This window comes from Mesoplodon bidens (genome assembly GCF_964165515.1).
Source record: "Mesoplodon bidens genome assembly, chromosome: 9".
In the NCBI taxonomy this organism is placed as follows: Eukaryota; Metazoa; Chordata; class Mammalia; order Artiodactyla; family Ziphiidae; genus Mesoplodon; species Mesoplodon bidens.
This window is the reverse complement of record NC_138166.1, coordinates 67,902,099-67,917,034: the sequence shown is the minus strand read 5'-3', so window position 1 is coordinate 67,917,034 and position 14,936 is coordinate 67,902,099. Positions and strand designations below refer to the sequence as shown.

General features: G+C 38.2%; 1 protein-coding gene across 1 annotated transcript; it reads left to right on the top strand.

The window, feature by feature from the left end:
* The first annotated feature begins 5,993 nt into the window (after positions 1–5,993).
* Positions 5,994–8,489, top strand: LOC308622932 (translocation protein SEC63 homolog). The gene is given in 2 exon segments (XM_081244670.1): positions 5,994–7,705; positions 7,708–8,489. Coding segments are annotated over 2 exon segments (2,280 nt in total). The 5' UTR covers positions 5,994–6,114; the 3' UTR covers positions 8,397–8,489.
* Positions 8,490–14,936: the final 6,447 nt, after the last annotated feature.

Sequence of the window (14,936 nt, the reverse complement as noted above, 5' to 3'; positions counted from 1 at the left end):
TTCCAGGTATTCTTTGATCCCTAACTCATTCATGGCAAACTCTGGTGAGATTTCACGTTTTGGTAGACATTCCTAGTCTGCCTAATGAAGAGTCTAGCTCCCTGTCACTCTGTTTGTCCCTTTCCTTAAATCCCTTCTTGTTCACAGTGCAGAATTATGTTTAGGTTCAGCCTAAAAATACCTTAAAATCCCATTTCTTGAAGATAAAGCCAAAAAATAAAGGAAACAACATGTTAAAGTGTCTGAATACTAATTTTACATGCTAATTCCAATCTGTAATTGATTGTCATGTGGGAATCCATGAACTTTGAGTCTTCAGTGTGAAGTATATCTGAGAGACTGACAGGAGTCTTGATATATAGAGTCAGTCTGGCCTGACAGGAAATGGGATTTAAACATGTATTATTTCACATGGAGAATAATATACTAACTCCAATAAATCCAATCCTCAATCTTACTTGTCTCTAGAAGGTTTTCCCTACAAAATCCCATTCTTGCTAGTTTCATGGTAGAAGCCAGCCCTGTGGCTGAATCTTTGGTGATATCCCCAAAGACAGTTAAGTGAGGCTCCAATTAAGGAATCACTTAAATCTGCCTTGGGCTCAAACAACACTCATATGGAGTTAAAGAAATGTCAAATTCATACCTTAAAATAGCATGGAATTATTTAATAATAAAGGTCTAGAGGACTCCATGGAGAATTAGATCATAGTGTCACTCAGTATTTGGTCAGCCTTAATAAAAGAGGAGAAATTGTTTTTCTATAATAATCACTGATGATATTAAAATTATTCAATGCCTCCACGTTCAAGTTCTTCACTTACTACTAGGGTTCCTGGGATTCAGAAGACTTTGCACGTAGTCTAGAATCTGGGGGAAAATGATATCAAACTAAAAGGCCTGTGAGTTGCTTTGTTGAGGGATGTGATAATGGTGGGTAAGAAAGAATAATCAAAAAGAGACGTAAAAGGTCACCAAATAAGAAGTCGAAAGATTAGAATTCTAAATAATGTGTGACCTTAGCTAAGGTACTTTAACCTTTTTGGACATTTATCTTCAACTCTTCAGTAAGAGGGGATTAGGACTTCTGCTTCCAGCAGATGAGAAAAGGCCACAGAAGAAATCCTCCCTCCACTGGTATGTATGAATGTGGAGTGAAATATAACCTACAAATGATGCTTGAGATGTTTAAAAGAATGAGAAAAAAGAAAATTCTCAGACGGCAGGAGAGAAAAGAAAGTTGAGAGTCAAAGTGGCAGCCCTGGAGTCTTAGGAATGGCTGGAGATTGGTCATTTTTCATCCCCATGGGACATATGAGAACTTGGGGACTTGAGGCAGTGCCATGGGCCTGAAAATCTTGAATAATTCCTGTTCCTCCTGAAGGCCACAATCCTAGTTAAGGGGGAATTAAAATAATCTTGGCTCTACAGCCCAGGGAGAAGTCAAGGAAGTTGCTCTCTACACCCCAGCTCTCAATGGAAAAAATGTCTTCAGAGAGAATTTAACTCTAGCTTTTTCTCACAAGTTTGGAGGACAAATTTATATGAGACATGTGGTGCAGGAAAACCCAAGGCCAGAAATTAATAACAGTGACAAAATAGCCCTGAAGTGGTATTACCCCAAAGCCTGCCTGTAGCAGAAGTACTGCTGTGAACGACCCTTCAAACGCCCAGGCTTTGTCTTACCCCCCCAGAAGAAAAATCAATCTTCCCTCACTGAAAATTCAAATTCACATTCAAAAATTTCAAAACCTAAAGGAAGCAATCTATCATCAGACATGAAAACCAGATAATTAACACTCCAAGATCTCAAATTTTAGATCCATAATTTTAATGAGTCTGTGATGAGTTGAATTTTGTTCCCTCCACGTCCACCTCTAACATTCATACACTGAAGTCCTAACTCCCAGGACCTCAGGATGTGACCTTATTTGGAAATAGTCATTGCAGATGTAACTAGTTAAGATGAGGCCTTACTGGAAAGGGTGGGCCTCTAAGCCAGCAGTACTGGTTTCCTCATAAAAAGGGGAAATTTGGACACAGAGACATACACACGGGGGTAAGACTGTGAACCATATGAACATGAACGCAGAGATCAAGGTGACGCTTGTGTAAGCCAAGAAATGTCAAAACTTGCCAGCAAACCATGAGCAGCTAGGAAAGAGGTCTGGGACTTCCCTGGTGGCACAGTGGTTAAGAATCCACCTGCCAATGCAGGGGACACAGGTTCAAGCCCTGGTCCAGGAAGACCCCACATGCCGCAGAGCAACTGAGCCCGTGAGCCACAACTAGAGAAAGCCTGTACACGGCAACAAAGACCCAGTGGAGCCTAAATATAAAATAAATTAATTAATTTTAAAAACACACACACACACAGCTCTCCCCTCACAGCTCTCAGAAGGAACCAATCCTGCTGACACACTGGCTTTGGACTTCTGGCCTCCAGACTGCTGACAACAAATTTTTGTAGTTTCCACCATCCAGTTTGTGGTACTTTATTACAACAGCCCTAGGAAACTAATATAGAGATATAAAGTAAGTATGCTTAAAATAACTAAAGAGATAAGAGAAGGCAAAGATATAAGATAAAACATTATAAAAAAACAGAAGTTGTATAAAGAGAAATACAGATACACCGATTAAAATCTCCATGAGCAAGTTAAACATCTGACATAACAAAATAAACACATAAATATGTAACTGAGAATATCACTCAGCATGCAACATAAAGAAATAAAGAGGTTATACTTGAAATAAAGATTAAAAGACACAAAGGATAAAATAAGGCTGAATATTAGCCGAAAAGGAGACACAGAAGGAGGAAATAGAGAAAATGGAGGCTATCACTTGAAGAAACAACGTAAAATTTCCCAGGGTTGATGGAAAATCTCTCCTCCAACTCAGGAAGATCAATAGAGACCAAGCAGAACAAATAAAAATAAACTCACAACAACATGATTATATGAAATTATAAGAGATCTAAAAGCAGCTAAAGAGAAAGGATAAATTACTCAAAAAGTGTAACAATTAGACTGACAGCTGGCTTACAACAACAATGGAAAAGGACAGCAGAAAAAAAGTATCTCTCAAAACTAGAGTTGGATACTCAGCAGACCAAAGGTTGTACTTCTTGAAAAATAAAATTGAACACAGAATGAAAGAAGCAATAAAGAGCAAAGGAGCTGAAAGCATTGCAAACAAATCTGAATTCAAGTATATTAAAAATTAGGTTGAACCCTATTGGTAATTACATATGATTTGACCTAACAATAGTGACTAACTTGAGGGATGTTAAAAAAAAAAAAAAACCAAAAAACCCATGATTTTTTTTTTTTTTTTTTAGATTCCATATATATGTGTTAGCATACAGTATTTGTTTCCCTTTCTGACTTACTTCACTCTGTATGACAGACTCTAGGTCCATCCACCTCACTACAAGTAACTCAACTTTGTTTCTTTCTATGGCTGAGTAATATTCTATTTTTATATATGTGCTACATCTTCCTTATCCATTCATCTGTCGATGGACACGTAGGTTGCTTCCATGTCCTGGCTATTGTAAGTAGAACTGCAATGAACATTTTGGTACATGACTCTTTTTAATTATGGTTTTCTCAGGGTATATGCCCAGTAGTGGGATTGCTGGGTCACATGGTCGTTCTATTTTTAGTTTTTTAAAGGAACCTCCATAATGTTCTCCATAGTGACTGTATCAATTTACATTCCTACCAACAGTGCAAGAGGGTTCCCTTTTCTCCACATCCTCTCCAGCATTTATTGTTTGTAGATTTTTTGATGATGGCCATTCTGACCAGTGTGAGATGCTTTCTCTAATGATTAGTGATGTTGAGCATTCTTTCATGTGTTTTTTGGCAATCTTTATATCTTCTTTGGAGAAATGTCTATTTAGGTCTTCTGCCCATTTTTGGAATGGAAAGGTGTATACATTTTTCAAAACTCACCCTATGTACTCTTGACATGTGTGCATTTCATTTCATGTAGAGCCCAGAGATTGATTTTTAAAACAAATGGAACAACAGTGCTAACTTATACGTTAGAAAAAGAGCATTCATTACATTTAAAGCTTTCCAATATATTTACATTGTTTTGGAGGAGAGGGAAAATGGTTAACTTTAGACTGTATCAAGGTAAAAAAGTAAACATTTAAAGTAAGATGAAAAGAACGGAAGCAGAATGGAAGCCCTAAGGGTACAGGGACAGTGTGCTCCTCATTCTTCCTTTGGTGTGACTTTAAAAATGTAACAGGCACAGAAATCATGCAGCAGTACCAAATTACGAGGGATCAACCTAATAATCTGGAAAGCTTTTATTAGAAGGTTATTTAAATGAAAACAAGAAACTAAACGAAAAAAAAAAAGAGAGAGATTGGCCATGCAGGTCCCTTGAGGATACATCTGCAAGTCAGAATTTGAGTGATTTTTTTCATGTTAATGAAGTGGAATCTCCAAGTGATTAGCCATTTCATGGAACACAGAAAATGAGATGCAATAGGGCTGGAATAGGGGCATGGGTGCAGATGTTGATATTAAAAAAAAAAATCAGACTTGGGAGAAATATATAGTATCCTGTGGACAAAATGAGTTATAGATCACAGTTCATAAATGAATGAGTGCAAGACTTCAGGTAAGTGGAGAACCTTTATAAATTTCTAGGTCAGGCAGTTTATTTAATAGATGAAGACACTGGGGTCTAGAGAGGCTAGTAATTCATGCTACAACATTTGTATTCCTGAACAATCAACTGCTACCATATTCTTTCTTCCAAGAGTAATTACATAAATCTTTGTCTCTGGTGTGAAAAATGTAACACCCTGGAAAATGCCTTTTAAAAATGTGCTATTCAGGAGAGTTGTTTCAGTTAAGGTAGCTAATTGGGTACTTAAAGTAGTTAGTGTATTTGCATGCTTAATTAATTATAATTTATTTTAATGTACTCCAATATCAAGTTACTGTGGGGTGCATTTGAGGTGAAAATTATTCTTTTAAAAAGTTTTATTTCTCTCCATTTCTTTTACAGTACAAGGTAAAACTAAAATTTTATTCCATTAAAGGAAAATCATCAAGTGGAACTAAAAACACAAAATGAAAAAAATGAGTAGGGATAAAATGTTGAAACTAAATAAAAACAGATCATTAAAGACCCATTCAAGGATTACAAGAAAAACAAGTTAATCCAAGCAAGAATAATTTGCAAATAAAATAGTAGTATGATGTGACAGAAGGTATTGCAAACTAAGTTAAACTACTTGGATTTCAGTAGCACTTTATCACTGACAACTCCTTAATGTCTCTTGACCTCACTATTCTCATCTGCACAATGGGTTTCTGTGGTTACCTTTAAATACTAAAATTCTAATGGACCAGATTTGGTTAAGTGAAGGTACTTTACCTCAGGTAAAGGTACTATTTATCACCTGATAAATCTGGATTTTCATCCAATTCAAATAGCCTATGTATAACATCCACCCTTGGTTTATGGTAGCAAGTGCTTATTGCTAAATGCCTAAAATGTTTTCCGTAGACCTAGAGATAACAATTGGAAGGTATGTGAAGTTTCAAATGACATATCATTACCCTCCTGTTTAATATAACAAATCCAAAAAAGAGGTGTTTTAGTACATAGTAATTGTTTCTCTATGCCCAGATCTTTAATATCTCTGGAATTCTTCCTCTCTTCCCCATTCTTATTGTCAGTGTCTTGCTTCTGATTCCATTAGTTCTTACTTATCTGGAGGCAACAGCCTCCTAATTAGTCTTGCTTTCTCTGCCAATCCATCTTCCAGAAAGCTCTTAAAAGCATCATGAGAACATGTACATGAGATCGTATTAAAAATCTTCAATGGCTGCCCAAAGTTTTCAAATAAAGTCCACAATCCTCAGGATGATATCCAAGGTCCTTAAAGATTAGACCCATGCCTCTCTCTAGTCATCTCACTACTCCCATTTCAACAACTCAGGAGTAGCGTGGGGGCGGGGAGGAGAGGCGGCGGCGGCGTAGGAGCTACGCCACACGCGGCCGGGGCGCTGGGACCCCGAAAGCAGAGTGGGGTCGTGGCGGCGGTGGTGAGAAGAGGGAGGCGGAGGAGGGGGTGCCATGGCGGGGCAGCAGTTCCAGTACGATGACAGCGGGAACACCTTCTTTTACTTCCTCACCTCCTTCGTGGGGCTCATCGTGATCCCGGCCACATACTACCTCTGGCCCCGAGATCAGAATGCCGAACAAAATCGATTAAAGAATATCAGAAAAGTATATGGAAGATGTATGTGGTATCGTTTACGGTTATTAAAACCTCAGCCAAATATTATTCCTACAGTAAAGAAAATAGTTCTGCTTGCAGGATGGGCATTGTTATTATTCCTTACATACAAAGTTTCCAAAACAGACCGAGAATATCAAGAATACAATCCTTATGAAGTATTAAATTTGGATCCCGGGGCAACAGTAGCAGAAATTAAGAAACAGTATCGTTTGCTGTCACTTAAGTATCATCCAGATAAAGGAGGTGATGAAGTTATGTTCATGAGGATAGCAAAAGCTTATGCAGCTTTAACTGATGAAGAGTCCCGGAAAAATTGGGAAGAGTTTGGAAATCCAGATGGGCCTCAAGCCACAAGCTTTGGAATTGCCCTGCCAGCTTGGATAGTTGACCAGAAAAATTCAATTTTGGTTTTACTTGTCTATGGATTGGCATTCATGGTTATCCTTCCAGTTGTTGTGGGCTCTTGGTGGTATCGCTCAATACGCTATAGTGGAGACCAGATTCTAATACGCACAACACAGATTTATACATACTTTGTTTATAAAACCCGAAATATGGATATGAAACGTCTTATCATGGTCTTGGCTGGAGCCTCTGAATTTGATCCTCAGTATAACAAGGATGCCACAAGCAGACCAACAGATAATATTCTAATACCTCAGCTAATCAGAGAAATTGGCAGCATTAATTTAAAGAAGAATGAGCCGCCACTTACCTGCCCATATAGCCTGAAGGCCAGAGTTCTTTTACTGTCTCATCTTGCTAGAATGAAAATTCCTGAGACCCTTGAAGAAGATCAGCAATTTATGCTGAAAAAATGCCCTGCCCTACTTCAAGAAATGGTTAATGTAATCTGCCAACTAATAATAATGGCCCGGAGCCATGAAGAAAGGGAGTTTCGTGCTCCAACTTTGGCATCCCTGGAAAACTGCATGAAGCTTTCCCAGATGGCTGTGCAAGGCCTTCAGCAGTTTAAGTCTCCCCTTCTGCAGCTCCCTCACATTGAAGAAGACAATCTTAGAAGGGTTTCTAATCATAAAAAGTACAAAATTAAGACTATCCAGGATTTGGTGAGTTTAAAAGAATCAGATCGTCACAATCTATTGCACTTCCTTGAAGATGAAAAGTATGAAGAGGTTATGGCTGTCCTTGGGAGTTTCCCATTTGTGACCATGGACATAAAATCACAGGTATTGGATGATGAAGATAGCAACAACATCACAGTAGGATCCTTAGTTACAGTGTTGGTTAAATTGACAAGGCAAACAATGGCAGAAGTATTTGAAAAGGAGCAGTCCATCTGTGCTGCAGAGGAACAGCCAGCAGAAGATGGGCAGGGTGATACTAACAAGAACAGAACAAAAGGAGGATGGCAACAGAAGAGTAAAGGACCCAAGAAAACTGCTAAGTCAAAAAAAAAGAAACCTTTAAAAAAAAACCTACACCTGTGCCCTTATCACAACCAAAGCAACAGAAACAAAAGCAGGCTAATGGAGTCGTTGGGAGTGAAGCTGCAGTAAAGGAAGATGAAGAAGAAGTTTCTGACAAAGGCAGTGACTCTGAGGAAGAAGAAACCAATAGAGACTCTCAAAGTGAAAAAGATGATGGTAGTGACAGAGACTCTGATAGAGAGCAAGATGAAAAACAAAACAAGGATGATGAAGCAGAGTGGCAAGAATTACAACAAAGTATACAGCGAAAGGAGCGAGCTCTACTGGAGACCAAATCAAAGATAACACGTCCTGTTTATAGTCTTTACTTTCCTGAGGAAAAACAAGAATGGTGGTGGCTTTATATTGCAGATAGGAAGGAACAGACATTAATATCTATGCCATATCATGTGTGCACACTAAAAGATATGGAAGAGGTAGAACTGAAGTTTCCTGCACCAGGAAAGCCTGGAAATTATCAATATACAGTGTTTCTAAGATCAGACTCCTATATGGGTTTGGATCAGATTAAACCATTGAAGTTGGAAGTTCATGAGGCTAAGCCTGTGCCAGAAAATCACCCACAGTGGGATACAGCAGTAGAGGGGGATGAAGACCAGGAGGACAGCGAGGGCTTTGAAGATAGCTTTGAGGAAGAGGAAGAAGAGGAGGAAGATGATGACTAAGCAGTACTATGAATGGACCACAATATTTGCACATATTTGCAGATTTTTGCTGTTTTGGAAGTGTGTAATAAACCAGAAACAGTGCAGAACTGATGTTGAAGGAGGTGTTAGTTCTTTACTAGAAATGGGTGCATAATATAACTAGGCAGTGGTGGTGCCTTGGTACAGTCTGAAAAATGCTTAAGGCTTGTGAAAGCCTTTCAAGTATGGGATGGTGCATTTATTTCATCTGCAAACGATAATAAACCCTTTGTTATAACTGAAAAAAAAAAAAAAACAACTCAGTACTCTATGTATCCCAATGATTTTATTGCCAGAGCCCCTAAACTTGCACTCCACTGCTCTCTTTGCCTCATAAGTCCCTGTCATTTCCACTCTGCGTACCCCTTTTCTGCTTGCTTCATTCCTACGCTTTGCCAAATTCCCTCCCTGTCATTTAGATAAAGTGCCCAGAACACTGTGTGGATAATTATTGGAACCTATCACACTGTATAATAATCATTTAATTTAAAAAAAAATTCTCCATTAGATGGTTAACTCGTTGAAGACAAGAACAATGTTTTAAATCATCTGTGTTCCCTGTACCTAACTACAAGTTTTATCTGAGAGTAGATGGTCTACAGATAATATGGTGATTGAATAAATATCCTCTTCCGTATTTTGTCACAAGAACAAATAGCTTCTCCTCAAATACAAAACCCTGCATGTAAGATTCTAGAACATTAAATCTTTATACCTTTTCTGCAAATTTGAAAATTCCAAGTTATGTACTTATGAATGTTGGGTCCATCTGAGTTAGAGATAAAAAGAAACATCTAACATTTGGATGGAGAGCATATTTTCTGCAAATAGAGCTTTTCATAAGAACTAAATGATATACCTTAAATTGCTTCTGATGGTAAATGGAAATTTTCAGTAACTTATTAATGAACTAACAGGGCTATATTGTTTTTTATTGTAAAATGTAACAGTAACTTTAAGGCAAAAAAAAGCTAGTTGTAAATAGCAGGTGGAGAACAGAGCCAGAGATTTTAAGATCAAGAACAGGAGTAGATATGATTGAAGATATCAATTGTTCTGTCCATTATTATTATTGTTGACACCAAGTTACATGCTTCTGGTGACCAGTTAGACTTTCCAGCAATGTTAGCTATCAACACTATTATGTTATATGTTATATTCTCAACATCTTGCACACAAACTCATTTATTCTTCACGACACCATATACTGTAAATAAAATTATTTTCTCCATTTTATATATGATGAAACTGAGGCACAAATGGGTTAAGTAAGTGCCAAAAGTCGTTTAGCTAGTAAGGGACAGAGCCAGCAGTGGACTCAGTACATTCTGGCTTCAGATGTTCTCCGTTACACTGCTCTTAAATTTAGGTTGTTGCCAGGATTAAGTTAATACCTGTAGTAGGTTGTATTATTGGTCCTAACCCTTCCGCTCTCCCTATCTTCATGCTCTTTGTCATATGATGATTTTCAGTTCCTTCCTCTAAAAGGGTAAGTTACTTCTCTACCTCTTGATTTGGGTTAGGTCATATGATCTGCTTTGGCCAAAAGAATTAGTTAAACTTGATGGTGTGCCCATCAGTGTTCTTATATTCTGCCATTGCCATGGAAGGAATGCATCTAGGGTAGCCCCTGGACCCAGGAGAAAGATGAGATATGTGATGCAGACTTGTCCAGGTGCACCAGCCTAGATCAACCAACTCCAGCTGCCCCTCAAATGTATGAGCTAAATAAATGCCTACATTTGTACACCTGAGATTTTGTCATTCTATCAAATACAATAACTATCAAAGTATACCTAGACCAGCAGGTGGAATATGGATGCTTTCTATAGAGATTAGAGATCATACTTGCTGTCTCATACTTGCTGTCTCTTTGTGTTCATAGTTCTGTTTTAAACAAATAAATCCCTGAAGATATTAAATTTTCTTTTTAATTATGGGGTAAGTACACATAAGGGATAGCTTTTTCATGAGACTATAAACACTTTGAGGGCAAAAACTATGGGGTTTTCCTTTTATACTAAGCTCCTCCAACAGTATCCTAAGTAAGGGTTCAATAAATATTTGATGAAAAGACTAGTTTTTCTTCCAAGTGGAATTGTTCCAGGTTGAGCTACTGCATTTGGTAGTAACAAGATAGAACAAGCACTTTGGAGACTGTTTAGCCACATTCTGCATCACTATCTGTAATTTCTACAAGAGAAATTTTATGTTAAATCTATTACAATGCGTGTTTTATAATTAGACCCACTTCAATAATTAAACTCCCAAAGAACACCAACTTCAGGGTTTTGTTACTGAAATAGTAACTGGTTGTAAAGGAGTAAAAAGCACAAGATGAGTTTATCATGCTGCCACCAGTTACAAGGAGAAAACATGCCTCTTAGCCTGTGCAAATTAAGAAAATCAAACTTCTCCCCCACCATCCAATCTGTACTCCTCAGCAAACATGAATAAAAGTATGAACTACATCTACCAGACTGTACCTATTATATCGAGAAGAAATTCTGCAAGTAGTAATTGGATGCTCCATGTCCCCTGCTTCTCTTTAGAGCAGCCAGAGGTATTACTCTGCCGGGGCCCATTGAGACTCCTAGAAGTCCCACCCCATCTGGGCCCTGGCTCTGAGCACTCTCTGGGCTTTTGGTTTGCATGGCCAGTTTCCAGCCTCAAGACGCACACTCATCCCTACCAGTTTCAGCCTGCCCTGGGCCTCTGATTCTCCATGACTACTGAAGCCCACTGAATACCCATAAATTAGTAAAGGGAAGGAGTAAAACTTCTTCTTTCTTTTCCTTTAGTGTTCCAACTTTTCCTTCTTTTATTTTTTCTTCTTCCAGAAGAAGAGATGCTAAATAAAATGATCTTTACTGTTAGTAGAAGCCACCAGCAAACACTGCAGCACACTTTCTAATACTGGTTCTCAGTTCGAATATTTAATGATTCCCCCTCATCCTCATACACGCACACTGCAGGTCAATGAATCTCTACAACTATCCTGTGTTACAGGAGTGATGTGAGCTGCACTGGCTGAGGGACAAAAGAGTGGATATTATTTTGGGCACTTTTATATCCTTCCCTAAACCTGTTAAAGTGTTATGTACGAGACTTTAAGAATTTTATAAGGGTTACTTATTTTACATGTTTGTTGCTGATCTTTGTTGCCTTCTCCTAACTTGAAGCTTTGCCTTATAAGGTGAATCACATGAAGAGTGAAGTTAAGAGTTGCTGCTGGGCACTGCCAAGTGTAAAGCCTATAAAACCAAGAAATTAGTGCTACTCAAAGTTCTTGCAAAATCAGTATTTTAATCACTCTACTCAATTGTTTAATAAAAAGGTAAAATTTGAGAGAAATCATTTTAATCAAATCATTTTAATATATTACATTATGCTAATTAAGAATGAATTATAAAAGATTTATTTCTCTCTGATTATTCTGTTTCCCTCCCCCCTCCACTTTAAGATGTTCACTTCTGTATAACTACTCTGTAATATGCATTTGTAAGGTGCTTGAATATTTGAAAAGTCGATATTAAGTTACTTAAGGAACTCAACGGGAATCTTAAGAGATACTTACAGAAATATTTTCTCCTAGGCAAACAATGTAAGCATTTAGTTTTCTTTAAAAATTTCAATAGGCATCCATAATTAAGGGTATTTCCTGATTTCTGTCCTAAAGGAGACTGTCTTTTCAGTGAGGAGAACAACTTGTGGGATTGAACTACCTGAAGTCAAATAAGAATTGCAGTAGGATTTGGTTACATAAAAATAGTTCCCTGCAAATACTAAAAAGTGACACCAAATACCTCCTCATATTTCTAGCATTAAATTTCCATTGTTTATAAAATAAGTCATTTGTAGGTTGTGTGTTGTATTTACCTGTCTTTTGAGTACTTATCACCCAGCAACACTCAGCAAGTTCTGTATGTTAAACAAAGAACATCATCAAGCAGCCAGCAAGAGGAGGGGTAGTAGGTAGAATTCTAGGATGGACCCCAAGATCCTTGTCTCCTGGTTTAACTATTTCTGTATAATCCCCTCCCCTCTAGAGTGGAGTTGGCACTGTGGATAAGGAGGTTACTTCCGTTATTAGGTTTTTTACGTGGCAAGGCGAAAGGGACCTTGAAGATGTAAGTAAGGCCCCAAAAGCAGTCGACTCCGAGTTTATCAAAGGAAGATTATCTAGAGTGGATCTAACCTAATTCAGCCTTTAAAAAGAAGAAAATCCTGCTATATAGAACATTGATGAACCCTGAGCACTTTATGCTAAGTAAAACAAGCCAAGTCACAAAAGGACAGATATAACCTGTGTCACTTATACAGAGTATCAAAAATAGTTAATCTAATGGAAACAGAGAGCAGACCAGTAGCTGTCAGGGGCAAGGGATATGGGAAAATGGGGAGTTGCTTATCAATAGGAGTAAAGTTTCAGTTCTGCAAGATGAGTAGGTTCTAGAGATCTGCTGTAAAACATTGTGCCTGCAGTTAACAGGATTGTATCATACATTTATAATGTTGTTAAAAGGGTACATCTCATGTTAAATGTTTTTACCACAATGAAATAAAAATTTAAAAAAAAAGAGTGGGTCCTTTCTGAAGCCACAGATTAGTGGCTTAGCACTGGAGAAATTTGAAAAAAGTGGTCCCTAAGGCTCAATAGAATGGCTTCAGATAAGCATTGTAATAGATGAAATGGATTGTGTATTAATTTATTATTAACTATAAGTTTAAAAGGAAGATGACATTTTAATCAGAGAAGAACTGTGTATGAATAGGATAACAGGATATGAAATCTTAACAGACTCACTTTCACACTCAAAGTATAAGAAGAATGAACAAGAGGAAACTAGAGCTAATAGTTCTATTCATCAACACTAATTTTTCCTAAAATATGTCTGTAGCTCATCTGCCTCAGAATTACCGGTGGTGTTTGACTTTAAATTCCCAGATCTCATCCCATGGCTAGTAAATCAGGATCTCTGGAGGCCCGTGCATTTTTCTTTTGGAATCTCAAAAAGAGATCTGGGATCTGTTGATATGCAGAGTTAGAGAACCACTCACTTACCCACTTCCAGATAGAATAACTTTGTGGGAGAGGGTTAAGTTTGTAGAAAGGGACCAGGGCTGGGACTTTTCAAAGAGCCCAGACCAGAGAGCATCATATACTTTTTGGTAGGTCTTCTTTCCCAGGGAATTCTGAGGTCTGGAAAGGAGTAATTCTGAACACCCAGACTTTAACTTAGAAAGGTCGTGTTCTTTGGAAAACATACATAGGTATACCTTGGAGATATTGTGGTTTCACTTCCAGACCACCTCAGTCAAGCAAATATCACAATAAAGTGAGTCACAAATTTTTTGATTTCCCAGCGCATAACAAAATTACGTTTATGCTATACTGTATTCTATTAAGTGTGCAATAGCATTATGTCTAAAAAAGAGTACATATTTAAAAAATACTCTATTGTTAAAAAATGCTAACAATCATCTGACAACATCAGGTTGTTCCTTCCAAACCTTCAATTTATTAAAAAAATGCAATATTTGTGACGTGCAATAAAGTAAAACACAATAAAATGAGGTGTGCCTGTATCCTTTCTTTTCTTCTCCTTTAGGGGTATCAATGACACAGAGCCTCTCATATTTTGGAGTTAGAAAAAAGACCCATATGTATCCTCAACACAATGAAAGCCTTCTCTTCCCCTGACCAGATGGCTTCTCATTCTAATGGGGCAGAGAGGGAAAGGAGAAAGGCTAGAGAGAATTATTTTGCGACAATTTGTGGAATTATAAAACTGGATTTGGGTCCTTTTACTAGGACCCAAATGCTTTCACATTTACCATGTCATGGATTCCTAAACTTGTGTCTCCCAACTCTTCTGAAATCCAGTGCCGTATTTCCAACTGTCTGATATACCCAAAACAAAATTATGTCTTCCCCTTTTTCCCTCCTGTATTACCTATTTCTGTAAACTGCACCCCCCTTCCTCCCCTACCCCATGTCAGAGAAGGTGCATAAGAGATGTCCCAGACTCAGTCATCTAAGAATGCAAATTAAAATTGTCAGAATGCAAAAGCACTAACTAGAGTGGCTAATTCTACTAGTGTAAGGAGTTTGTGGAGCAACTACAACCCTCATACACTACTGATAGGAAGGTAAAATGATACAATCACTTTGGAACATTTTTTTTTTTTTTTTTTTTTTTTTTTTGCTGTACGCGGGCCTCTCACTGCTGTGGCCTCTCCCGTTGCGGAGCACAGGCTCCGGACACACACACAGGCTCCGCGGCCATGGCTCGCGGGCCCAGCCGCTCCGCGGCATGTGGGATCCTCCGGGATCGGGGCACGAACCCGTGTCCCCTGCATCGGCAGGCGGACTCTCAACCACTGCGCCACCAGGGAAGCCCCTGGAACATTTTTTGATGGTTTCTTACAAAGTGAAGCATACACTCATCCTATGACCTAGCAATCACACTTCTAGGTGTTCATCCAGACAAAATGAAAGCGTAGCTATACAATAGC